At 37.6% G+C, this 26,845-nt stretch overlaps 1 protein-coding gene across 1 annotated transcript; it reads left to right on the forward strand.

Annotated features, from left to right (window-relative positions):
- Positions 1–22,013: 22,013 nt before the first annotated feature.
- On the forward strand, positions 22,014–23,939 carry LOC127445500 (transcription factor Sox-1b-like). The gene has a single exon (XM_051705629.1). It carries the CDS (start codon positions 22,387–22,389, stop codon positions 23,401–23,403), a length of 1,017 nt encoding a protein of 338 aa, XP_051561589.1. The 5' UTR covers positions 22,014–22,386; the 3' UTR covers positions 23,404–23,939.
- The last annotated feature ends 2,906 nt before the right edge of the window (positions 23,940–26,845 follow it).

The raw sequence follows: 26,845 nt of genomic DNA on the forward strand, positions 1-26,845 counted from the left end.
CATGCTAGGATACCAGCAACTGATTAACGTCATTTGGTGTCCATTAAATGTAATGCATCTGCTTCATTGTGGTTCAATTGGACCGAATGGTCTAATAATCTAGAACAAAATCAAGAGAGTTTTGGCGATAACCAAGTGTATATTTAATGACTACAATACTACTATCTCACTAGAATTGTAATCAAAAGTTGGAAAAAGTGAATAAATGTGTACATAATACACAAATTGGCTATCAACTGCCTCTTTGGCCGGCATTTTTTTTTCTTCAACTCAACCTTTGTGGATACATCTATGCTGCCTTAAAGAAATTATCAGATGAAAGGATCTCAGTAGACAGGATGTGACATGAACATTGGATTCGGATGTGCCTTGGTCCCTTCCTACCTCTGTATACAGCCTCAGGAGGCAGCATTTTCCTGGTTTCGGACGCAGCCCTTGAGGGTTGTGTCTGGAAGGTAACCTTCGGGTTCTCGCAAGAGCTGCATGCGATGTTCACACACTGTTTATTGTGTTTATTTGGAGTCCCGCTGAAACCCTACACCCACCCCTAAACCTAACCCTACCATACCACTAAGGCTGCGTTTCCACTGGTGCAGAGGAAATCCGCTCGACTTCCATAGGAAGAAATTAAAAACGCTCGCTCAACTTCGCTCAAAACACGGCAGTGGAAACGTACCATAAATCTTAAACTAAAACTATCTGAATGAGACGTTCACGAGGCTAAAGCTGCTGGGTATTCACTTCTAGATACAACCATCACTGAGCATCTCCAGCTAATTACTCGTGCCTTCAAGTTAATTAACTGCGAACAAAAAGCAGCAGGGAGGGAGGACTAATTAACATTGCTTAAAAACCACAGGATGAAAAAGAATTGTACCAGTGTTGTGTAGAAGTCTGTTCCCCCTATGTTTCCCCATAGGTCAGTGTCGAAATCTGTTCCCCCCATGTTTAATGTTTAATGGCGCTGTCGAACTCTGTTCCCCCTATGTTTCCCCATAGGGTAGTGTTCCCCATAGTGCCGTTAAACATTAAACATAGGGGGAACAGATTTCGACACTAACCTATGGGGAAACATAGGGGGAACAGACTTCGACAGCACCAGTGAACATTAAACATAGGGGGAACAGACTTCGACAGCACCGGTGAACATAAACATGGGGGAACTGACTTTGAAGGCGAAACATAGGAGGAACAGACTTCGACAGAACACCGGCCCGACTTAAAAAACAAAACAAAACGATGAGCTGAAATTGTTTTGTCACAGGCAAGTGTACTCATAAAAATTCAACATCACTCATAACATATTTATGCTATTAGCAAGATATGATATTTTGTGAGTTTGTTGGACAGACATGTGAGACGAATGACTTTTTGACAGTTATGTGTGCCTGTGAAAATGTCATTTGAAATCCACAGTTTCACTGCAGTTTAAAAAATGCTGCACCAAATTTTTACATGCTGTGAAAATACATGCATTCTTGGCAATGTTGATGTTGCAGTGTCCATGTCATGTTTTGTTGGCTTACAATAAGCTATAAACATGAACAAAATGCCTAGGCATGACAATGATTTGCCAGTAATCCTATATGTGTATATGAGATCATATTAACTTGACATTTTGAAAAAATTATATTTCTATTTTCTATTTCTACTTTGCATTCTGTGGTAAATACCAGTATAGCACTTTTTTTCCTGTCTATGCTAAACTCTTTATTCTGATGAATGACAATGATCTTTCTCACTCTCTCTGTCTGTTTGTCTCTCTGTCTGCTGTGACAGCATTGTGACACACGCTATGTTTTGTTCTCTTTATTGGAGAGCAGCCTCTGGTTCTAATGCCTGCTGGAAACCTGTATAGAACTGCATGCGTAATCCATTCTGTAGAGGAAAACATCCTAGCTATTGTTTAAAGACTGACCAACTCATGTTCGGTGGCTCTGGTTTAGTCCTTTTTCAGCAGAATGATAAGCCTATTGTGCAAAGCTGATCCACAATAACAAGATACTCATTAACAAGCTCCCTATTTAAATGTCTAGTTCTAATTGTTTTTGTATATTTTAAAATTTTACTTTTTATTGTGGGGCTTTGGGTGCTATAGATGTATTTATAGTCTGATCAATTCTAATGGTTACATTTCTACATTGCTAAACCAAATCAGTATAGACTGATTAAATGTAATTTACACACCAATATCACATTTCATAGATCTGTACAGGAAAGAGAAAACATTCTTATATTTTGACATGTTTTGCATTGCTGAAGTGGCCTTAAAATGACAATCAGGAAAACATTGTCAGTAATTAGCCTAATTTTTCACTGCAAATTTAGGAGCGATGTTCAACAATGGCACTATGATAGTTTCAAGTATTGATCCTGGAGGAATATTTAGAGGTCACCTTTCCAACACAGTCATGAAAAGTCATATTTATAGTATGAAACAAGTTGTCTTAAAAATGAATGACTTTTACTGCCATAGAGAAAAAAAACCAAAAACAACTAATGAATGATGTAATTGTGTAGTTTAACCCCTAACCTAAATCTAATTAACCGTAAAGTCAAAGCACTTATCCAAACTCAAAAAACCCAGTCAACCATAAATAAATATGGAATGACTAACCAAATTTGTTCATCAGGGGTGTAAAGTAATTGAGTAAAAATACTTAAGTATTATTTTTTGGGATTTGTACTTTACTTGAGTGCAGTTTAAATGGAATACTTGTACTTTTACTTAATTATATTCCAAAGAAATTTTTTACTTTTTACTCCTTAGAATTTTATTTAAACTTGAAAAGTACTCATTACATTTTTGCATATAATTTTCTTTCATCTTTCTGGACAGAAGCTGCCTTTTCACTGCAGACAGTCATTTCAAATGGAGTTCCGACCATCTGCAGAGGCGGAAGTTTGGATCTGATTTGAGCTTTGGATATGTTGAAATATTTGTGCGACTAGACCGTATGTGACTGTACATATCTGAGTAAATATTAATCATGAATTTTATTGAATTCATCCATCTGCTCAACAGCAAGCTTTGGTAACAAACCTCAGTAAACAGTTCACAAAAGCAACAACATTACTAACTTTCTAGTCATTTGAATTTTTTTATCTTTCTCTATGTCTCAAGGGGCTGGGTGTTCTGACCATGCTTCTCCCATGCAACAAACATTGTGTGACTGTGGCAAACATTTTTGCAAAATAAAATTATGTGGTTCATTACATGTCTCAGGGAAGTTCTGAAGTGAAATGTCCACTGTGTGGTGCTAAAAGAGGTTCTAAATATTCTATCGAGATTTAAATCAACAAAACAGACCTCCCTACCCTAAACCTTGAACCTAAACCTAACCGATAGTATAATAAAAAGCAAATGTGAGATGAAAAACACAATTGCGCCATTTTATGGAGCTTCTATGACACTTTCGGCTCACGTGTCGACTCACATGCTCTTCAGGACTCGTACCCTGGTCCTTTGTATCACAAGTGCAATGCTCTATCAGTTGAGCTACCGTACAATTTGATCACTTAAACAAGCTTGTAAATGTAGTTGGTTATGTAATGCAAACATAAAAATGCATCATGCTCTATAGTAAATGTGTTTATATGTCATAAGATAGCATTGTGTTAGGACCAGAGTGAAAAGTAAGTGTTTATGAACTGATAATCTGCCAACAAAAGTCGTGCGATATCTTTTTATTTCTCCATCTTGGACAAGCTATTATGATTTCTCATGAGACTATGTTGCATATTTTACAGTACTTTATTAGTTTTAGCCCAGTCTGTTACTGACCATTTATAATTAAAGGAGCAGTTCAACCAAAAATGAAAATTCTCTCATCATTTACTCACCCTCATGCCATCCCAGATATGTATGATTTTCTTTCATCTGCTAAACACAAACAAAGATTTTTAGAAAAATATATCCATTCTGTTGGTCCATTCAATGCAAGTGAATGGTGACCAGAACTTTGAATCTCCAAAAAACACAAAAAGGCAGCATAAAAGTAATCCATGTCTTCAGAAGCGATATGATATGTGTGGGTGAGAAACAGATCAACATTTAAGTCCTTTTTTACTATAAATTCTCCTCCCTGCCCAGTAGGTAGCGATATGCACAAAGAATGCGAATGGACAAAAACAAAAGAAGAACAATGTGGAAGTAAATGTGACATTTTTTAAAGGAATAGTTCACCCAAAATGAAAATTCTCTCACCATTTACTCACTCTCATGCCATCCCAGATGTGTACTACTTTCTTTCTTCAGCAGAACACAAACAAAGATTTTTAGAAGAATATTTCAACTCTGTAGGTCCATACAATGCAAGTGAATGGTGACCAAAACTTTGAAGCTCCAAAATCACCTAAAGGCAGCATAAAAGCAATCCATAACACACCAGTGGTTAAATCTATGTCTTCTGAAGCAATATAATAAGTGTTGGTAAGAAACAGATCAATAATTAACTCTCTTTTAACTATAAATCTCCACTTTCACTTTCACATTCTTCTTGTGTTTTTGGCAATTCACATTCTTTGTGTATATCACTATCTACTGGGCAGGGAAGATAATCTATAGTAAATAAGGACTTCTCATCCACACCTATCATATCACTTCTGAAGACATGGATTGACCCACTGGAGTCATATGTATTACTTTTATGCTGCCTTTATGTGTGTGTGTGTGTGTGTGTGTGTGGGCAGGTTTAAGTGGTTTACGAGGACTTTTTTTAGGTTACAAACTGGTAATTTCAAGAGTATTATGCTATAAATGTGGTTTATGAGGACATTTTTAGTGTTCCCATAATTCAAATTGCTTAAAAAAAACATACTAAACGATATTTTATTAAAAATACAGAAAGTTTTTAGTGAGGGTTAGGTTTAGGGGTAGGGTTAGGGTTAGGGGATAGAATCTATAGTTTGTACAGTATAAAAATCGTTATGTCTATGGAGAGTCCTCATAATGATAGCTGCACCAACAGTGAGTGTGTGTGTTTGTGTGTTTAGAGATTCAAAGTTCTGGTCTGAAATATTCTTCTAAAAATATTTGTTTGTGTTCAACAGAAGAAAGTCGTACACATTTGTGATGGCATAAGGGTGAGTAAATGATGAGAGAATTTTCATTTTTGGGTTTAATTCTTATTCTAGACTAGCCTAATGAATTCTGAAAAGTTTCAAAAATTCTTTCATTCCTTGAGCCTTAGTGAACCAACCTTGTCTAAAAGCCACCAAGTTAAAATTCAAGATTCAATTGTTTTTGAATCGCTGCGAAAATAATGAGGCTTAAATGATTCGATTAATACATTTCCATGATTTCACACTCAAATGTACCTGAAAAGCACCAAACTTCTCTTGTCAGAGGTTTATTCCACATAATATAAGCATCTTGAATCTTTTTTAATAAAATGATATTTTACAGAAGCTACAGAGTGTATGTAAACATTCTGCTCTTGTGTCAGGAGTTTTGATTGACATCTCAGACAGACAGAATTCTGATATCCAAGGCCCAGCTCTATTATGTGGCATAATGATATGTCTGCTTCTCTATGTACATAGGGGCTTGTTTGTTTAGTGCTTGCATCGGCTGCAATGTGTGTGTTTGTATGTGTGTTGAGCATGGGGAATATAATCTTGTGTAAACACTGAGCATGTCTCCCAGGTGGAGTCTTCATATGAATGAGACACTCGGTCTCAGAGAGCCATGTGAGTGTCTGTACACGTGAATGGGAGAGCTGTCTGTCAGCAGAAGCAGCCCGTAATCAGGAGAACTCCAGCCTTTCAGACTTTACAGAAAAAGCAAAAGCCTGAATGTTACAATTGTGTTTCTATTACTCGTTTTGTGTGATGCATTTTCTGCAGTCCATTTGACAAGAATCTAACTTCAGTGTTGATCATTCCTCTGCATTTGATCAGTGAGGTCTCTCAGCTTGACTAGCTGAAAAAAAAAAGTGCCAAAACTCTCAAACACAGCAAACAGACCAGGTAGTGAGACCAGCAAAACCAGTTTAGGCTGGTTTAAAGGAATAGTTCACCCAAAAATGAAAATTCTCTCATGCCATCCCAGATGTGTATGACTTTCTTCTGAACACAAACGAAGATTTTCAGAAGAATATTTCAGCTCTGTCGGCCCATACAATGCAAGTGAATGTTGACCAAAGCTTTGAAGCTCCAAAAGCACATAAAAGCAGCATAAAAATAATCCATACAACTCCAATGGTTCAATCCATGTCTTCAGAAGTGATATAAGTGTGGGTGAGAAACAGATCAATATTTAAGTCATTTTTTACTATAAATCTCCACTTTCTCTTTCACATTCTTCTTGTGTTTTTGGTGATTCACATTCTTTGTGTATATCGCCATCTACTGGGCAGGGAGGAGAATCTATAGTAAAAAAGGACTTTAATATTCATCTGTTTCTCACCCACACCTACCATATCACTTCTGAAGGCATGGATTGAACCACTGGAGTCGTATGGATTACTTTTATGCTGACTTTATGTGCTTTTTGGACCTTCAAAGTTCTGGCCACCATTCACTTGCATTATGAGGACCAAAAGAGCTGAGATATTCTTCTAAAAATCTTCATTTATGTTCTGCAGATGAAAGAAATTCATACCCATCCGGGATGGCATGAGGGTGAGTAAATGAGAAATAAATATAAAATGATGAGAGAATTTTCAGTTTTGGGCGAACTATTCCTTTAAAAAAAAAAAAAAATCTTTTCAGCAAGGCAGAGAGGATGTAGAGTTTTGCAACCTAAAAGAACCCCTCCAAACAAGCTATTTGAAATTAATCTCTGAAACATGTCTCTCCTCTAACTCGCCTCTGTTTAAATACTCTACCGGCTTCTGCAATCTGATACTACAGTGACAGTGAAGGGTCGGACCTACACTAGACAAAACCAACACGCTCTAACCCCATAATAATGCCGGACCTCTGGGGAATAAAGCTGCTCTCTTTTTCCCACATCCCGCCGTGCTCTGGGACGCCTTTTTGTTTACACTGCCCTCACAATGAGCGCTATAGTACCCACCAAACGACTTGTATGGGAGTGTTCTGGGTCTGAATGTACAGCCAGCCACTGGACTGCTCTGAATAAACCCCTTTGAATATTGCCAAGACCCCCGCTTGCATTGTTCTGCATTATTCCCCATACAATAGATATCACACTTTGGAAGTAATTTAAAAAAAAAAGGCTTGGCTGAATCAAAATAGTGCTAGCTTTTAGCTTTTGTTTTCTCTCTCTCGCTTTTCTCTCACTCCACTCGCTCACTTTCTTTCTTTTGCTTCGCCCCAGCCCCGCATTCTCTCTTCTCTCTCGCCGGTTTTTCCACTGTGCCTCATTCTGAGTTCTCCATTATAGTGGCAAATTAAATAAACCACTCCATTGCCTAAAGAGGCTGGGGCCCGGACTGAGCCAGGCTAGTCTGCAAGGACCAGGGGAGCGAGGCAGGCATGCACACTGGGAGAGAGCGCACCTTGCTAGGCTTCCTCCACCTCTCTCACCCTTTCCTCCATGGTTCTTCAGGCAGAACGAATGAAACGTTTTGAGACGAAGCCGAGGACGGGGAGTGGATGGGAGGGGGGAACGAAGAGAGGGTCCCCACCCCTCCGTCTCCACTGGAGATGGGGAGAAGGACAAAGGATCCCTCTCTACTTCCTCCAGCCCCCCTCCTCAAAAGGGCAGCAGGTATGGGGCATGGATTTTTTTCCTGAGGTGGGTCAAGGGATACTGGGGCAGTTGTAGGGGACAAAGGGGTTTATCAGAAGGAAAGGTTAATTGTGCACCGGCTTCACAGGAGGACGGAGGAAGAAGAAATCAGGTCAGGTGTAAGGTGGCAGCCATGGCAGAGGAAGAATGAGAGTTCTGGCAAACTCAGAAATCCAAGTTGTATGCAAAAACGGTGGAATATTGTGACTGTTCATGTTATGAAAGCATCTTTAAAGACTTTGGGGAAAAAAGTTGATGGTGAAATTTATTTTGCTTCATGTTTATCCAGATATTCAGCATGTATGCGTTTAGATCTTGTTTATAGGGGCTGAAATCATGTGAGGACTGAAGTGTATCTTTGTCTCCTTTTGAATGGTGCTTATTTTTTTGTTATATGTAATATATTGTTTTTGGAATACGAATTTAGAATCAACAGGTGCAAGGACAGAGAAAAGAGTAGGGGTTTAAAAAAGACAATTTGAACATGGTCTGTATTGTAAATAAAGGTGAAAAGGCGCACTATAACTGAAATAGCATACTTTTTGGCAAAATGGTCATGCAATTTGGGTTATACTGTGTAGTCATATGGTTTGAGTGTAGCTATATGCAGAAAGTGCTATTTATATTGATTATTTTCTGCAATTACTTGGAGTTATGGTTATTGAAATGTAATAATTTTATAAATATAGATTAATTTTTAAAACGAAATATTTTCCCACTATCCAAGTCCATGTGGAAAAATTAAGCTAGTCCACCTGTTTTCAAGCATCTTTTTTTCTTAGAAACATCTCAGAGCCCATTTAAGGTATCAAAAGAAATCATTTATGAAAAGAGAGTGAAAGAGAGATAGATTCCAAATAGAAGGCCAGAGAGTGATAAAGGGACTAATAGACAGCCTCTAAGAGAGACAAAACAAAGAGAAGGAAAGGCCAGGTAGAGCAAGGTTGACTTTGAGCACCGTTGGGCATCAGCCTGGATGTAGTGTGAGAGATGACCTCATTTAGAACGTCTGGAGACTAAAGAGGAAAGAGGAAAAGGAGGGGAGTTTGAAGAGGGGCCGTCCCGCTGAGCGGCTCACACTTAACCCTGCTGGGATCCGATCAGGGCCCAAACTACTATCAGACAGGGGGTCTGGTCAACTCCCTCCTGCCCTTTCTGCCAGGAGAGAAAAGAAAGAGGTGCACTGAAAGTTCCACTCCAACTGGTTGAGAAGAAAGGAGAGCAAGGGGGTGGGAGGGGAAAAGAGGCCAACTAATGCGGCCCATGGGAGGACTGTGGGTGAAGTGGTTGAGAAATAGGGAGAGAAGGCAGGTTAAAGAGAGACCGAACAAGCGGACATGACAATAGGACAGAAAAAGAGAGGAAAGATAAAAACGAGAGCAAGACAGATTGTTGCAGACAGAAATTGTAAAAATGTTCTAATGATTTAGTGAATGTGACTTAAATGGAGAGTAAAAGAGAGAGGGAGAGATTGACAGGAGGTCAGGGGCTCCCTCTGAGGTCTGACATTTGAGGCTGAAGATTGTTTTATGAGAGTTGTTAGCGTGTCAGGTCTGATTTGCTTGGCTAACAGGGCAGGGTTAAATGAGATTAGCAGCTTTACACACGTTCACCGGATTGCACCTCTGCTGATGGCCGTGTTTCACCACAGTTTAATAGTCAGCTGTTTTTTCCTCTTTGCAGGGGGAATCTGAAAAAAGAAGTTTAGTTATTCTTAAAGGAATATTCCAGGTTTAATACAGTTTATGCTGTATTGTCAGCATTTGTGGCATAGTGTTGATTATCACAAAAAAATGTTTGACTCTTCCCTCCAATTCTTAAGAAAATAAAAAAATAAACAAAAATCTGGGTTACAGTGAACCATACAATGAAAGTCAATGGGGCCAATCTGTAAACATTAAAATAGTCACTGTTTCAAAAGTATAGCCACAAGACATTAACAATATGCATGTTAATGTGATTTTAGTGTGTTAAAATCACTTATTAACCTTTTCTGTGTAAAGTTATAGCAAATTTTACAACTTCGTTACCATGACGATATTACACCCTAAAATCTTAAAAGGACTGATAAAATGACGATTTAAACAAATTTACAGCTTAAATAATACAATAAGTTTTAACAGATGAGTTAATGTAAGTGCTTTTTATAAAATTATAAGCTTCACATTTCTGCTGGTAAACCCTGGTGAAATTGGCCCCATTCACTTCCATTGTAAGTGCCTCACTATAACCTCGATTTATGCTTTTTTTTTTTTTTTTAAGAAAAGGAGGGACGATTTAAGGATAATTTTTTGTGGTAATCAGCATTATGCCACAAATGCTGTTGATTGAGCTTAACTTGTATCCCTTTAATAACTTTATACTGTATATAATACAGTATGTTTATCTTTATATAGCTTTAAATTTATGCACACTGAGGAAAAAAAAGGGCCATCACGGGGGTGGTACCTGTAGTTTGTAAATTGTCAATAGAATATTTATAACTCATTTTAGGTACATATTTGTATCCTAAGAGCCTATTAATTTTTTTATGAACATGTAGGACATTTGATGTGGTTTCACTTTGGTATAAATGGCATTTAATTTGGATAAATACTTAATACTACTTTACGGTTACTGTCAGGCTATTCTTGGTTTTGGGAAAATGGTTCTGTATTTATACACTTAATTGAACACAAAGTAAATCAGTTTCCTTACAGATACAGTGGCCTCCAAAAGTATTTGGACACTTAAGCCACACTTAAAATGTATGAATGTCATTTCATGACATGACAAAATATCAAACCAAATGGCATTTAATTACAAAATGATTATTTCTGTCTACCATTTTTTGAGCAAAACTGTTAAGAATGATAGATAAACTTAAAAAGTATTTGGACAATTTCTGGTCATCAATCAGTGGAACATGGTTTATGTGACTTACTACATCTCTGGATACTCTACTAGGACTCCTGTGGAAACTTGAAGGAAGCCTACTTAATCTATCCACTAAAGTCATTGCAAAAACGGCTAAAAAGAGAATTTCATTTGCAGATATCCCTTGATTTGAAATGTTAATGTCTAGTACAATAAAATTCATGCATTTGTAATTGGGGCTTAAGTGTCCAAATTATTTTTTGGGCCACTGTACATAAATACATGAATAAAAACAGGTGAATTAATGCACTACTAAACTATTGTAACTATCGCATCTCCAAATGACTGCAAGTGTCCAGTCTCCAGTACAATATCATCTCCCTCCTTCCTGCTCGGCCACAGTACTCATTATTGCTCTGGCTCATTTCTCTCTCACTGAGCAGCGCAGTGCCAGGGCAGCATCACATTTAATTTAATTAGCCCAGCTGCACTGGCACTTGCACCATTGGCTGGTATTGTCAGCATGTTTCGTACCGTGGCACACACAATCGCTGATTGCTTTTCGATAGGGAGAAATATAATTAGGGTTTCGGAATGGCACGGAGAGAGAGGAGAGAGAAGGAGGGGGTATATAAGAGCCTTATTAGTTTCATTTGAAATCTGTAGATAAATAGGAAAGTTTTATTTGAGGCGTAATGAGATTGTAGCTATTTGGACAAGGATGGGTGACCCTTGTACATGTATTACAGAGGGATTATGGGTAATAACATGGCATGGCTGTGAGAAGTGGGGTACTGATCTGAGGTTTCTTTGATGTTTTGTACTAAAGAAACACTGCTGATTTCACCTCCAGGTAAATTTTTTTCAAAGTGTATACAAACTGCATTTTTAGGTGCTTAATGGGAGTGGGTCCTAAACCTTTTTAGTTTTATGTACCCCTACAGCAAGTAAGGCTAAAATACCTCATCACTGACAGTAACCAGAAATGTTCCTTTTAAGTCATATCACACTGGACATCATATACAGTAACATTATAAATCACATTACTAAAGTCACTTTTAAACAGAATCAGTTGATATTGTGGCCGTAAATATATTGTTGGGTATATATAACAGTTGATATATATATATATATATATATATATATATATATATATATATATATATATATATATATATATATAACATGATATATAATGGATGTCACACACTTTTTATAACACACTTTTTTAAATTTGTTAAGTGTCATAGGCAGGGTCAGAAATTAACTTTTCCATTAGGGGGCAATATCTGCCACCTGGTTTTGATTTTCAGGGGCATCTTATACCTTAAAAGAGCATTTTATACTTTTTCTAACCAAGTAAATAAATATGTGGTGTCATCCTTTTATGTCAAATTGACCCTTCGCTAAACCCCGCCTTAATGGCGCTTCTGACCAATCAGGTCTTAGCAACTTTTGCCCTGCCGCCATTACTCTGACACGTGTTTGCTATTTTCCAATTACAGCCTATGGAAGTAATGTGTGTTTGAGTACTTGTAAGCGGGATTTTATCAAAATCATCAAAAATTGTCAAACACGTTGTTGCCGGGTCATTTGTAATAGTGACACGAGTTACCCAGAGTGGATACTCGCAGTGTATTAAAAATAATCTTTAAATAAATATGGAGAAGAGCATGTTATGGATTAAACCAACATGATAACACGTAAAGTCGGCATGATGTTTCCGATAGTTTCGGTACCCTAGCATCGGTGACTGTATGCTGATGCGCTGACATGCAGCAACTCCTGGACATAAATGGAGCTCACACATGCCTATATGTCCTACAACACTTACCGCTTTGGCCACTGGGGGCAGTGTTTCGAAATTTCAGTCAACGTATACCGATTTTGACGAAAGAAAAGTCGGTCTACTCTTTCCGATTGCTCTAAGATAAATTAAAGCTAATAACTGAACATTAATCATTTATGTATTGATTCAAGTCGTAGTAAAAGTGATAGTAAACAGTTCACAGCATTAAAATTAGTGTGTTATGAGACGTAATATACAGCTTTGTTCACTTAATCTAATGTTATTAGATGTGTAATCGCTATTAAATTAAGTTTTTATCTTTTCAAGTGACTATAATAATCATTTGCCTTGATTCTGATTCACAGTTTCCACAGTTTTTAATCAAATTACTGTGTAATTTAACCATTTCTTTTACAAAAAACTTCAGATAAATATGCATTACAATGTCACTCTTCATACCGGCCCACGTACAAATATTATCCATTATGTTTATGAGAATATTTTGCCAAAAACCACGTCGTTCACGGAAATCTCCCATTCATTCCAATGGGGAGTTCTGCAGAGCTTGTCAGAGCGAGCGATCGTTACCAAGGGGGGCGGAGCTGAGCGAAGAGTCAATTAACATAATTTCACAATATGAATTACTAGCTTGAGAATGTATTACCTCTTTTACCCATAAAATCAATCAGCATAAACATGTACTTAATGCAATAACATGTACAAGTATGCCTAAATAGAGGAATTCATTATGGAGTTTGTTTTGTTTTTTTTACTTGCGGCATTTTTTTGTCACGCGAGCACCGCTTTCTGACCCTGGTGGGCAAACTACCTTTTTCTTTTTTTTTTTTTTTTAAGCACAACCCTATGGTCTTAATCTAGATAAGTTATTTAAATCAGTTTTTTCTGTTTTATAAAATGTAACTAAATAAAATGTTTAATATTTCCAAGTACCCCCCAGGGAAAACTGGAATGACTGCTTTGTGGTGTACAAATTAAATTTGGCTGAAAGACCAAAGTGTACAGTCTCTTATTGGGTGTTTTCTGTGTTTCTCTTTCTGAGGGCATGAAAATTTTCAAATCAGCCCACCCTTTACTCATTCACCTGCAAGTCACAAAATATGCTCTTATTTAATCTGTAATCCACCTCCAGTATAACAAAGCCCTTTCCAATAGCAACAACATACAAAAAGTACAACAACTAACAAGGCCCAGCTGTAAAGTGGTTAACCAGAGATACCTCTCTTTCTCCTTACTGGTGCATAGCAACAGCTGCGCAGAGCAAAAAGCCTTCTCTGTCCTTTATTTCTCTGGGTAAGCCAGGGCCACTAAAATCCTATGAAGAACACACTTGTGCTTTGTCAAACACCCATCAGAATTACACCATCATAACCCACTAATGATCCACATACTGTCAGCCCCATCATAATTGTGTGAGGTGCATGTAGACTTTGTTGAGGAGAGTAAGCAAAGGAAATCAGCTGACTGCTCATTGTGCTCATTGGGTATCAATAAAACATTTTGAATTACTGTGGAACAACTAGAAACTGGTCAAATGGATTTACAGATTTGAAGAGACTGCTTGGTGAATTAAGTGCATGGCTTGCTGTGCTGGCTGTTTGATTCTTTGATTCTTGATCCTCTATATTGTGGCAGAAATGTAAGCATCAGTATTTATTTATTTATTTATTTTTGTATTGTTTTATTTCAAATTAAGATCCGATTAGATCCTAGAAAACCTTTGCACAGCAACACTCAAAACTGACATGGTTAATTATGGAATTAATGTTCTGAAGTTATAGATCTGACAACATCAGAAATATAAAGAGCTGGAACATTTAAATTAATGTTAATTGTGAAATGTTTTGCTTTCTTATGGCTCTATTCTTCAAGAGCTAAAATGTGCCAAACTTTTTACAGTATATGATAACGTTGAGTTTTGTTGAAGAAACAGGATGTTTAAATGTCTACTTCAACAACAACTATCATTTATTCACTTACATTTATAAATATGTTGACTGTTCCGAGTTCGATACAAGTTAAGCTCAATCGACAGCATTTGTGGCATAATGATATTTACCACAAAAAAATATATAATAATTTGTTCCTTATTTTAAAAAAAATTAAAATAAGGAAGTTACAGGAAAGCACTTATGTGAACACATGGAAGTGAATGGGGCCAATCCAGAAACTTTAAAATACACATTGTTTGAAAAGTAGAGCCACAAGACATAAACATTATATGTGTTGATGTGATTTGAGTGTGATAAAATTAAGGACTTACAAGCTTACAGGGTTCATCATGAGAATAAAGTCTTAATATTGATACAACTGTACACTAATAAGGTAAGTAAGCAATTTAACCGCATGTTAAAATCATGTTTAAATGTATAATGTTTATGTCTTGTGGCTAAACAATGTGTATTTTAACATTTAATGACTGGCCCCATTCACTTCCATTGTAAGAGCCTTACTGTAACAGAGATTTTTGCTTCTTTTTTTTTTCTTTTTTTTTTTCAATAAAAATAAACGAAGGACAGTTGAATTAATTTTTGTGGTAATCAACATTATGCCTTAAAAGCTGTTGATTAAGCTTAGCTGGTATTGAACTCAGAATATTCTTTTAAGGTAATGTAAGTTGTTATATCACTTTTAAAATTAAAAGTTTTTGTTAAATAATCATGGAGCTTTTGTGTTTAGCATGCCGAATTTAGCAACCAATCATCAGTTCATCTCTTGCATTTAGTCATCCACACCAGGAAGTGTGTGTTTACAAATGCAGTGTTACTTAAAGGGATAGTTCACCCACAAATGAAAAGTCTTCTCATCATTTACCAACCCTCATGGCATTCCAAACCCATATGACGCAAAGCAGAACACACACACACCAAAATTTTTAGAAAATGTTCAGCTCTGTAGGTCCATACAGTGCAGGTGAATGGTGATCAGACCTTTGTCGCTCCAAAAATCAAATAAAGGAAACATAGAAGTAATCCATATGACTCCAGTGGTTAAATCCATATCTTCAGAAGCGATATAATTGGTTTGGGTGAGAAACAGATAAAAATGTAAGTCCTTTTTTACTCTAAATCTCTACTTTCACTTTAAGATCTGAAAGTGAAACTAAACAGGCACCACATGTTACTTTCAGATGTAAAAGTGAAAGTGGAGATTTAGAGTAAAAAAAAAGGACTTACATTCTGATCTGTTTCTCACCCAAACCAATTATATTGCTTCTGAAGATATGGATTTAACCTCTGGAGTCATATGGATTACTTCTATGTTTCCTTTATTTGATTTTTGGAGCTACAAAGGTCTGATCACCATTCACTTGCATTGTATTGATCAACAGAGCTGTAATATGATTCTAAAAATCTTCTTTTGTGTTCAGCAGAAGAAAGAAAGTCATACACATCTGGGATGGCATGAAGGTGAGTAAACGATGAGAGAATTTTCATTTTTGGGTGAAATATTCCTTTAAACATCACATTCTCATAGGGGCCACTGGACAACTTCATACTATCTTGTTCCTCTATGGTTTTCAGAAAGCCTCTTTATCACAGCATTCTTGCCACTATACCAAGGCATGTTTCCTACACCATGTGGAGACCTAACTACAGTAGGAGCATAGTGATTTTACCTTCTGCTTATACAGTAGAGCTGACAGCAGCTGTGAATGGCAGCTTAAGCAAGCCATCTGCTGTAAAAAGAATGCCTCTGATACCATTAGCCCCCGTGGCGCATTAACATGTTGTTTCTAGAAGCTTCAGCTGAACCTGTGAAGCTGACTGTGGTTGGAGATGACTGCGGGCTTAGAGATTCCTGCACTAACAGCAGGGAGTTGTGCGCATGCAGGCGGAAAACCATGCAGTGATCATAGTCCTAATGTGTGTGTGTGTGAGAGGAACCTTTGATCTTATGATGAGCTGCTAATTTGATCTCAAGGCCAGTCAGAAAGCAACACTCTCTGTGTACACGTGTCTGTGTTTGTTTGTACCACCTGAGTGTAATGTTTTCTCAGACACATACAGTATACTGTATTGCATATGATAATGGAATACAGGGGCTCTATTACTTGTAGGTTTTTTTTCTCTTACATATTTTTTTATGCAGTGATGCTTAAAGGAATATTCCGGGTTCAATACAAGTTAAGCTCAATCAACAGCATTTGTCACATAATGTTGATTACAACAAATAATGATTTCAACTCGTCCCTCGTTTATTTTTAAAAAAGAGGCAAAAATTATGGTTACAGGGAGGCACTCAAAAATACATTGTATTAATTAAATTGTATATTTGCAAGCAGCAGCAGTGTGCGAGATCTTTTTCTTGTCTATTTACTTACAGTGAGGCACTTACAATAGAAGTGAATGGGGCCAGTCCATAAATGTTAAAATAGTCATCTTTTTAAAGGTATAACCACAAGACATAAGCAATATGTGTGTGTTAACATTATTTTAGCATGATAAAATCAGGTTTACCATGTTATGACACTAAACCAGGTTACAGGGTTTACAGCATTAAGTTGTCATGACAACGAAGTTGTAACATTGGAGATAACTTTACACAGGTAAGGTTAGTAAGAGATTTTATCACACTAAAATCATATTAACATATAAAGTTTACGTTTTGTAGCTATATACTTTTAAAACAGTGTGTATTTTAACATTTATGGACTGGCCCCATTCACTTCCATTGAAAATGCCTGTAACTGCGATTTGTTTTACATTTTTATTAATAAATGAGGGACAAGTCGAAAATATTTTTTGTGATAATCAACGTTATGCTACAAATGCTGTCGAATGAGCTTAGCTTGTATTGAACCTGGAATATTCCTGTAAGTCCTTTTGTTGATATTTCAGATTCTCACAAAAAAGTTTTCTCTGCACCCTAGGTACAGATCTGGTAAAATATCTAGATGAAAACGCAACAAAGATTTGTGTCATGATAAGGGGTTAGATAAATGGTGGAAGAGGTTATTATGTATTTGTGTGCTTAGTCACTTCGCACATTGTATGAATTCCTCCCCATCCCCCCACCCCCCTTCAGCTCCCCATGGCTTCTGCTGCAGGGGCAGATTTCTGTGTCAAAACAGTAGTAACAAAGCTTTATTTCAGAGGGTTAATTTCTGAATGGAAGCTCCGAAGCTTTACAGCATCTATTTACTGGTGCAAAAAAGGGGGAGAAATGTACATAACTTTGTTGACACATGGTTTCAAGTGTTAAATAGAGATGCGCTAATGTATCGGCCAAACATTGATATCCTCCGATAAAAGAAAGTATAATATCGAACATCAGCCAATTGTTTAAAAACAGCTGATAGACAGATTATTTCCTGTCAAAAAGGGGCAGAAAAATGTGTCCGACAAATAGCCTACAACTAGTGCGTTGTGGGCGAAAAAATGTCTCTTGTGTAGAATTACTTTGATTTTGGTGACAATGACAGCAGAGTTGCAGTTTGTAAGCTTTGCACTGCTAGAATCGCATGAAGTGGAGCAACCGTTAAATCTTTTAATACAACTGATTTGAAGGGGGGCCTGGGTAGCTCAGCAAGTAAAGACGCTGACTACCACACCTGGAGTCGCAAGTTCGAATCCAGGGCATGCTGAGTGACTCCAGTCAGGCTTCCTAAGCAACCAACTGGCCCGGTTGCTAGGGTGGGTAGAGTCACATGGGGTAACCTCCTCATGGTCACCATAATGTGGTTCTCGCTCTTGATGGGGCGCGTGGTGAGTTGTGCGTGGATGCCGCAGAGAATAACGTGAGCCTCCACACGTGCTAGGTCTCCGCGGTAACATGCTTAACAAGCCACGTGATAAGATGCGCGGATTGACTGTCTCAGAAGCGGAGGCAACTGAGATTCGTCCTCCGCCACCCGGACTGAGGCGAGTCACTACGCCACCACGAGGACTTAGAGCGCACTGGGAATTGGGCATGCCAAATTGGGGAGGTTGCTTAAAAATAGCAGAGCCTCCAAACTATTAGTATAAGTATTGGAAGATGTTGTTATAAATAATGGTATATCGGTATCTTCACACAAATTATCGGTGCATAGTGTTAATGTGTTTTGGCCATCTGTTATACCTGTGTTATAACTATGTTGCAGTGCTTGGTGACCACCATGGTTGCAGGCGCTATTGTTTTCATTTTCATCAAACAGCACTTCTCTCACACAACATAATACTAGCCAATACTTTTAAATAAAATACTCAGACTGGATACCCAGATCGCACGTACATCTCAGAGAAGTCTGTTTAAGAGCGTTTCATCTGGAAAGCATCACAATCTAATTAACATCTGCTAAACATCTTAAAAAGATCAGATGTACAAACAATCTGTATCATAAACATCAAAATCAAAAGACATCTGTGGAATGTCTTATTGACATCCGAGACATACTTATTGACATACGTCTTATAGATGAATTGGAGATGAGCAAACAACGTTAAAAGTACTCTTCCAGATGTAAACACACATCAAATAGACGTCTGGATGATGTATGTTTGCTATACTGGTGACTTGTGCTAGAAAGTAGAGATTTGAAATGAAATCTTTATTTGTCTGACCATGTGACCTTGATTTTTAAACTCTTTGTATAAAAAGCATTTGTGTCAATGAAACTGTTACCATAGTATTTTTGATACCCAAAACATCTCAGACCAAAAAGGAATAAAGAAGTCTATTAAAGCTGGAGTAAATTTGATTTTGTAGCATAATATTTTTAAAATTGTAGTATAATATCTTCTGCAGTGATCGACTATTAGTGTTTGTGGCTTGTGTTACTGCTTTTTATTTTTTATTTTTATTTTTATTTTTTTTATCTACAAGAGGTTAATATACTTTCCTCTATGTTTTATTATGGGTCCCAGTAGCTTTGTCCTGTTAAGGATAGAGTGCCATGGGAGATTTGGCATCTGCACTTTGCTGAGATTATATTGATATATTGTGTAAAATGGATGTGACACACTTTTGACTATTGATGTGGTGAGGGTCATAGGTGTGCAAACTCCCTTCTTTTCCTGAGCACAACCCTATCATCCTTCCCCCATCCCTTCATAATCCTCTTGCTCTGCGCTCAGAGTGTCGGTGTCAACGTGTAAATTACACAGAATTATGAAGTCTGAAAATTTAAAACTAGGCTGAAAATATGTGAGACACCCTCTTCTCTCCACCCCATCCCCCCCCTCATCCAATTATGTTTAAAATGTGGTGGAGAGCGAGAACAGGCGCACCTGACAGATGTTGACCATTTTTAAACCCTGCTCGCTCTCACAAGTTCAAGAGACTCTCTAATTCACTTTGCAGTCGGGACATAACTGAGAGATGCCACTTACCGTGGTCTCGCAGGGAGCTTTTGGAACACAGAGTAACATGCGAGGATTTTAGTGCTACAAAGCTCAGATCAGGCTAGAGCAGCTACATTATCCAGCAGTCCACTGAGGCTTATAGTATAATTTCTTGTATATTCTTTATATTACATTTGTTTGCTGTTTCCTTGCACCTTATTTTGTTCCTCCTACAGTAATTGACATGAAATTATACAAGGATTCCAGATCATCTTAAACAGTATATATACCTAGTGTTTTGCTCATTTACAACTCTTCTTTGAATAAATCAATAAACAAGTGATGTACATTAATTACCATTTGCATTATTTTAATTGTAGTCATCCTAACTGCTGCTGTTGTCAATAAAACTGGAATATGGATGTGCAATATAGACCTATTGTCAAAAATAAATAAATAAATACATTATCCCACTGACCCATATGGTATGTACAGTATTTAACTATGTAATCTTAATTTTAACAGATTTTTCTCACTTAATCTCAAAAACATGTTAATTGCTACGTATACACGTTTTTATTAATTAGCATTTTAATTGATAAATCATATTTATTATCATTAATGGTGAAGAAATTACATTTTTCAAAGCACATCACATTTGAACAGATTTACATTTTATATTTTTACCTATATTTGTTCTATAATGCATCTTTTTTTTTTTTTTTTTTTTATATGAGTAGATTTTATGGGCACATTTAGTAAGGACTGGAGGCAATCTTTGCTGTCCTCAAACAGATTTTTTCATGGACACTTACAGCACTCTTACAGCTATTCCTTGACCTAAAAGTACTGATTTACTGTATATAATCCGGATAGCATTGTTAAACCAATTGTGCAATCCAACAAATAACCAAATAACGGATATTGCATAATGGTAACGCCTTCCACTGATGATTAAGACATTACCCGATATTCATTTTTCGCCTCATAACAATTAATGGAAATATTCCTAGCAAGTCTTCTGTGAAATCTGAGCGATGTGTCTGCAACTCCCGCACAACGGCACTGTTCAGTGGCATCCACCACACATTTTAGACAGTGCATTTGGAGAAATTCGTAACATATTTTATGCTATTTAACTTGTTGGCTTACGTTTTTCCTTTATTATTATTATTATTATTTAATTATAATTATATGATTCTTCTACACATTGTCTTGGGTTTCTCATTTACAGTAGCCTACATACTAGTCTATAATAATTTAAGGTAGTAGTAAAAGTGTTTGACAATGCTGTGATAGTGTGTCCCCCATATGATCACGTCCAGTAGACGGCGAGCACACTCTATAAATTAATGTAGGGCACGATACAGTAGCCTATATTATTATTATTATTATTATTATTATTATTATTATTATTAATAATAATAATAATTAGCCTACTATTATTAATAATGATATATATATATATATATATATATATATATATATATATATATATATATATATATATATATATATATATATTGTCTTCTTTTTTTGTTGACAAAAATAATTATGGTTCAGTCAAAACAAGCCATGGGACAAGAAACGAGTGAGTGCTTGGAAAATGGGCGTTGAAAATCTGCCCTCCGTTATTCAAGTGTTTAGTGAATGATCTTGTCACTTTGCATTCAAGTGACGATCGTATTTAGGTGACCGTTTCAACTGGCGAATTGTGAACTTTCGTTTTAATTCGCTGAGAAGGAGTTTGCTTGTTGCAGTATTGTATTTTACGTCATTCAAGTTGAAATTGCACTCAGAATTTTTAATTGGCTATTGCAAAGTTGAAAAAGAATAACACGATAAGTCACACCAATAGGTTTTTGCACATAAACCATTTCAGTGCTGTTATCCACTTTCCGCTTTGATGATAAAGGGTCTCGAATGGCACGTGCACTAGGCGTGAATCACCTGTTTCTTAGCAACCATCACAACAGGAAAAAACCTGTGGCATCAGTTTATTCAAAGGGACTTTTAAGCATTTAAAACTTCTTATTTGGGATTTTATTTTTCGGAAGGATTTACGTCTTATTAGGGTGAAAAGTAGGAGAAACAGTACACAGACTGATTTGTGTGGCTTATAGAACGGACATTTTTCTGAGAGATGGATAACCTTGCGATAAAAAACGTTGGCCTTTACTGCTGGTGTTGATGCTGCAGCGTTTAGTAGCCTAAATATACGCTACTACCGCAAATAACTTGACTGGTGGATTAGTGGTTATTCTTGTTAAAAAGGAGATCATTTGGAGATCATTTGCCCAAAATAACATTTGTCAACAGAGATTTTCTAGCCAACTGTTTACCTTCCGCGAGTCGGAGAAAAACCCTTCAGCTGCGCCTGTGGCTGTTGCGCGCTCTCGCCAGTGCGCGTCACCTGACCGTGAGCCATATGCAAATCAGTCTCGTCCTTCAACGCCATTGGTTGTCTCTCACTCATTTATTCCCTGTCAAAGCGCATCATATGGCCGCTCTCCCACTAACTTTTCTACCCCAACGCTGAAAGTAGCTCAAAGACAATTCTGCACAGGACTTTAGAATCCAACCAAGGGGAAGTTAGAATAAAACAAAGGGAGACGCAAAATTGTGATTTATCATCTGTTTGGATTCTGTCTCTGTTGCAAGCGGCCTCTTGTTTAATTAGGAGGTTTTACGCGTGTGCGCCAAGGAACGGGGGCGCTGAAGGTTTCTGTGTGTGAGCTGAGTAAATTAAAGCCAGGTGAATGTATAGCATGATGATGGAAACGGACTTGCACTCTCCAGGACCCCAGACTAACACAAACACGGGTCACACGGGACCCAACAGCGGTGGCAAAGTTAACCCGGACCGCGTAAAGAGACCCATGAACGCGTTCATGGTGTGGTCTCGGGGTCAGCGCAGAAAGATGGCACAGGAGAATCCCAAAATGCACAACTCGGAAATCAGCAAGCGCCTGGGAGCTGAGTGGAAGGTCATGTCCGAGGCGGAAAAGCGACCCTTCATTGACGAGGCGAAAAGATTACGTGCCATGCACATGAAGGAGCATCCGGATTACAAGTACCGGCCCCGGAGGAAGACCAAGACGCTGCTTAAGAAGGACAAATACTCCTTGGCCGGTGGCCTGCTCGCTGGATCTGGGGCCGGAGGCGGTGTGGGTTTGGGAATGGGTGCCGCGGGGGTCGGGCAGAGGTTGGAGAGTCCGGTGGGTCACGGTGGGAGTACCGCGGCGAGCTACGCACACATGAACGGCTGGACAAACGGCACGTACTCGGGGCAGGTGGCTGCCGCCGCGGCTGCAGCTGCAATGATGCAGGAGGCTCAGCTCGCCTACAGTCAGCACCCGGGCAGCGGAGCGCATCACCACCACGGGCACCACCACCACCCGCACAATCCCCAGCCCATGCACCGCTACGAAATGTCCGCTTTCCAGTACAGCCCCATCTCAAACTCTCAGAGCTACATGAGCGCCTCACCTTCAGGCTATGGGGGAATATCCTACACGCAGCACCAAAACTCCAGCGTGGCTTCATCGGGGGCCATGCTGGGATCTCTGGTGAAATCAGAACCGAGCGTAAGCCCTCCCGTTACCACTCACCCCCGAGCCCCTTGTCCCGGTGACTTGCGAGAGATGATAAGCATGTATTTACCGACGCCGGAGACAGGGGACCCGTCAATCCAGAGCAGACTTCACGCTGTACCGCAACACTATCAGAGTTCCACGACGAGCGTAAACGGAACCGTTCCACTGACACACATATGAAAAGATATGAAACTACACATTCAGACTCAAATAACCAAATATTTACCTCTTTTAGAGCATAACTACCTTTTTGTACAGAATGTTTGTTCTTGTAAATTTGAAGGTGATATTATTTAAATATAAAACTTAAACTGAGGGATGGATGTCGTCTGAATAATGTGTCCATATTCCGAAATTACACGACACGCGTGAGCTTTCCACATTTGATTTTTGTGTGCGTGTGTGTGAGAGAGATGGTAGCCTACTATGTTAAAAACAGTAAAAAGAGTGCGTGCTAAAATGTAAAATATAGTCAAAATGCAATGTTTTTGAAGTTTTCTAAGATTTTTCTCTATCTCATTTTGATTTGTCAATTCGTGAGTTACTGTATTTGATCCATTCCTTATTTGTTTGTTGTATTTTTCCTTGTACATTGTGAATAATTTCCAGAGACCATTGACACACATCTGTAAATATAATTCGTTTTTGCCAGGGGAAAAAAGGAAACGTTTTGCATTGATGTGAGAAGAATAAATTTCACAGCTTTTGCTCTGATTCTGGAAAGTTCATTTTGCTCTGTTGTTTTGACTTTTACTCTTTTGGCACCCGCAAACAAGCAATTTAAAATACATGTATTTTCAATGTAATAGCATACTGTTTACATCTCTCTATAGAGATGGGTTTTTTAGTCGTTTTTAGTCATTTTAATCTCTTAAATATGGGGATAAAACACAGAATAACAACAAACAATAGTAAATAAATGGGAAATATTTTGAGCTCAGATTCATTTCAATCACAGACCTGTAAGTATAGCCTAAATATTCTTGTTTGAACATATTCTTGCGACATATAGTGACGGACAATATAAGGAAGAAGAAGAAGAAAGAAAGAAAGAAATCCGTCCCAGTTGTTAGGCTACAGATATAGAAAAATAGGCTATATAAACAGAAATATATCTGTTAAATATAAGCAATAGATATAAGCTATAGCTACTGAAAATCTTTTAATGAAGTCGAAAGTAGCTGAAAATTTGATGGGGACTTCATACATACTGTACACACGTGTATTATTATTTTATTATTATTATTTCATGTTCATTGTATGTATTATTATTATTATTATTATATGATCAATTCGCGTATTTTTATTGTCATATACTGAACACATTCTGATGAAAAGTGTCATTGTTATTACATTTACTCATGCATTACAAAATCTATTACATTAAAATCTATACAAAATCATTTGCAAATGATTTAGATATTTCTCGTTTCTAAGGCACTGAACACACTGCAGTAATCGTGAAGAGGGAAAACGGGAAAGCATCCCGGCTAAATAAATCTGGGACTCTCTATCACTGCGAAAATTGAGTTGATTTTAGTGGTCAGAGGTTTCTACCTTGTCCTGCAGAAGACACCTCCAACGACTAATGCATTCTCCTCTTAATAATAGTTACGTCTGAAGCTTATGTGGTTATGTGTGTCTCAATGAAACCAGTTTAGATTGTTTAATAATTAGCCTTCTATTTATTTTTCCACGATGTTCTGTCATGCGTGCATTCGCTGTCCTGTTCTTTAGATGTTTGTGTTTGGATCACCTGCCATCACAGTGAAAAATGATCTGCAGCCATATTAGTCCAATTTTAAACGCACAGGTGATGTTGTAAATAACGTCAGAGTAGCCTAATATGCTCTTACGCGTTTAAACATCATTGGCTGTAGTGGAAGTCGTGGGGATTAAAACAAGTGCAGTCGCATGATATCGTACGAATTAGCCAAATTGAGAAAAGTCGTTCGAATCCGGACGATTTCGCCGTGAGAGTGTGTAGCACTTAAATGAGAGAGAGAGAGAGAAAAAAAAAGTTTCATTTCAAACGTCAAAAATGCCCTCGATCATCCAAACTATAATGACAAAATAAGAAGAAACAACATGTGTGTAGATAAAGTGAAACACCATAACTGCAAGTAGTTTTCAGCCAAAGTTTTAAACGTGCAGCCAAGCTGACAATGCTATTTCTACAGTAAGGAAATTGTGTTTGTTATTATTATTATTAGTAGTAGTAGTATGTATTTATTCATTTATTTTCATTTAGGAAGACTTCGTGGCGTTGTTGCTGTGTCGCGTTGGATGGGAGGTCAAAGTTCAAGACCTCTCAAAATAATGAATGTCCAATGAATAACAGCAAATAGAGAACGAACAACATTAATCATTGTCCAATGGACCAACCCCTGTTTTTTTCCCTTTTGAGCTCTGATTTTGCAGACATGTGCTTTAAATCCGCTCCACTTCAATTGAATCCCTCTGGGTACCCCGCGAGCCACTCTTGACTATTTAAAGGATGTGAAATAATACAATAATTACGTTTTAAACCTCTGAATGGAACTAATTTTTTTTTTACTGTTTATTTCCACTTTTGATATGCACTTTAGGCAGAATTCTAGTTTTTTTTTATTTTTAGTTTTTTTTATGCCTCCTGGCTTATTATTTTCTTTTACTAAAATTGACAGCATAATTTCCTTTATAATTGAGTCACTGTTTGGCCGTCAAGCAAATGTTGCTCGTACCCTCCGTAGGGTGTCAGTGGGATTAAGATGAATGCAGAGTGCGTGGCAGAGAGTTTTTTGTGTCAGGGGAGAGAAGAGGATTAGACAGCCCTAAAAACTGAACCCCCGGGTCAGCGGCAAGTCTCAATGAATGACATCCACCGGAAGAGTGACGTGAAGCTGGAGATTTCCCGCAACAAGTGCAGCATTGAGGGAGGTCTTTGAACCTCATTTTTAAAACTCTGCAGACGCGCGTGAAACAATCAGTAGAAATTTATTCTAGTCTTTAAAATAAAAGTCATATTTTACAAAAAGAACTGAAAACTCAAAGTGACGCGGTATTCATTTAAAATTCCACTTAGGCCCATTTACAAAAGAAAAAAAAATTATATATATATATATAATCGTAGGCTGTTTTTCACTGCTGCAAAGCACATTATAGTATTGGCATAATTTGGTTTTAGTTTTGTTTTTTCATCTTTGTATCAAACAGTTAATGGGTTGTTTAAACCATATAGCACTCATTGTATTTTTCTACACATATTCCCCTATGAACATATTTAAAATATTGAGCTCTGTCCTCCCTTGTTTACAGGGCAACTGCTCTTAGCAACACGGATTTGCATCCAGAAACACAGAGTGAGGCCAACATGGGCACCAGTCCAACCTCATCCTATGCACCTTCATCTTCAGAAATTTCCTCACTGTCAAAAGTAAAAAAAAAAAAAAAAAAAAAGGAATAGATAAATGAATGAATTAAAATTCAACCAAAACACCTTACCAATACATCTAATAGCCGGAGAGAACTTTACATCATGTAGACACAGTGATGTGAGGGAAATCGTCAAAAGTGCTTGTATATTTTGTCAAAACCCGTCGATCCTTTGCACTCACTGGCCTAAATTTTCCTAATTAGCATC

This window comes from Myxocyprinus asiaticus, chromosome 8 (assembly GCF_019703515.2).
Source record: "Myxocyprinus asiaticus isolate MX2 ecotype Aquarium Trade chromosome 8, UBuf_Myxa_2, whole genome shotgun sequence".
NCBI classification, from domain to species: Eukaryota; Metazoa; Chordata; class Actinopteri; order Cypriniformes; family Catostomidae; genus Myxocyprinus; species Myxocyprinus asiaticus.

What these genes read in the sequence shown, in the direction of transcription:
- LOC127445500 (XM_051705629.1), top strand. Translation starts at nt 22,387, where the DNA reads ATGTATAGCATGATGATGGAAACGGACTTGCACTCTCCAGGACCCCAG.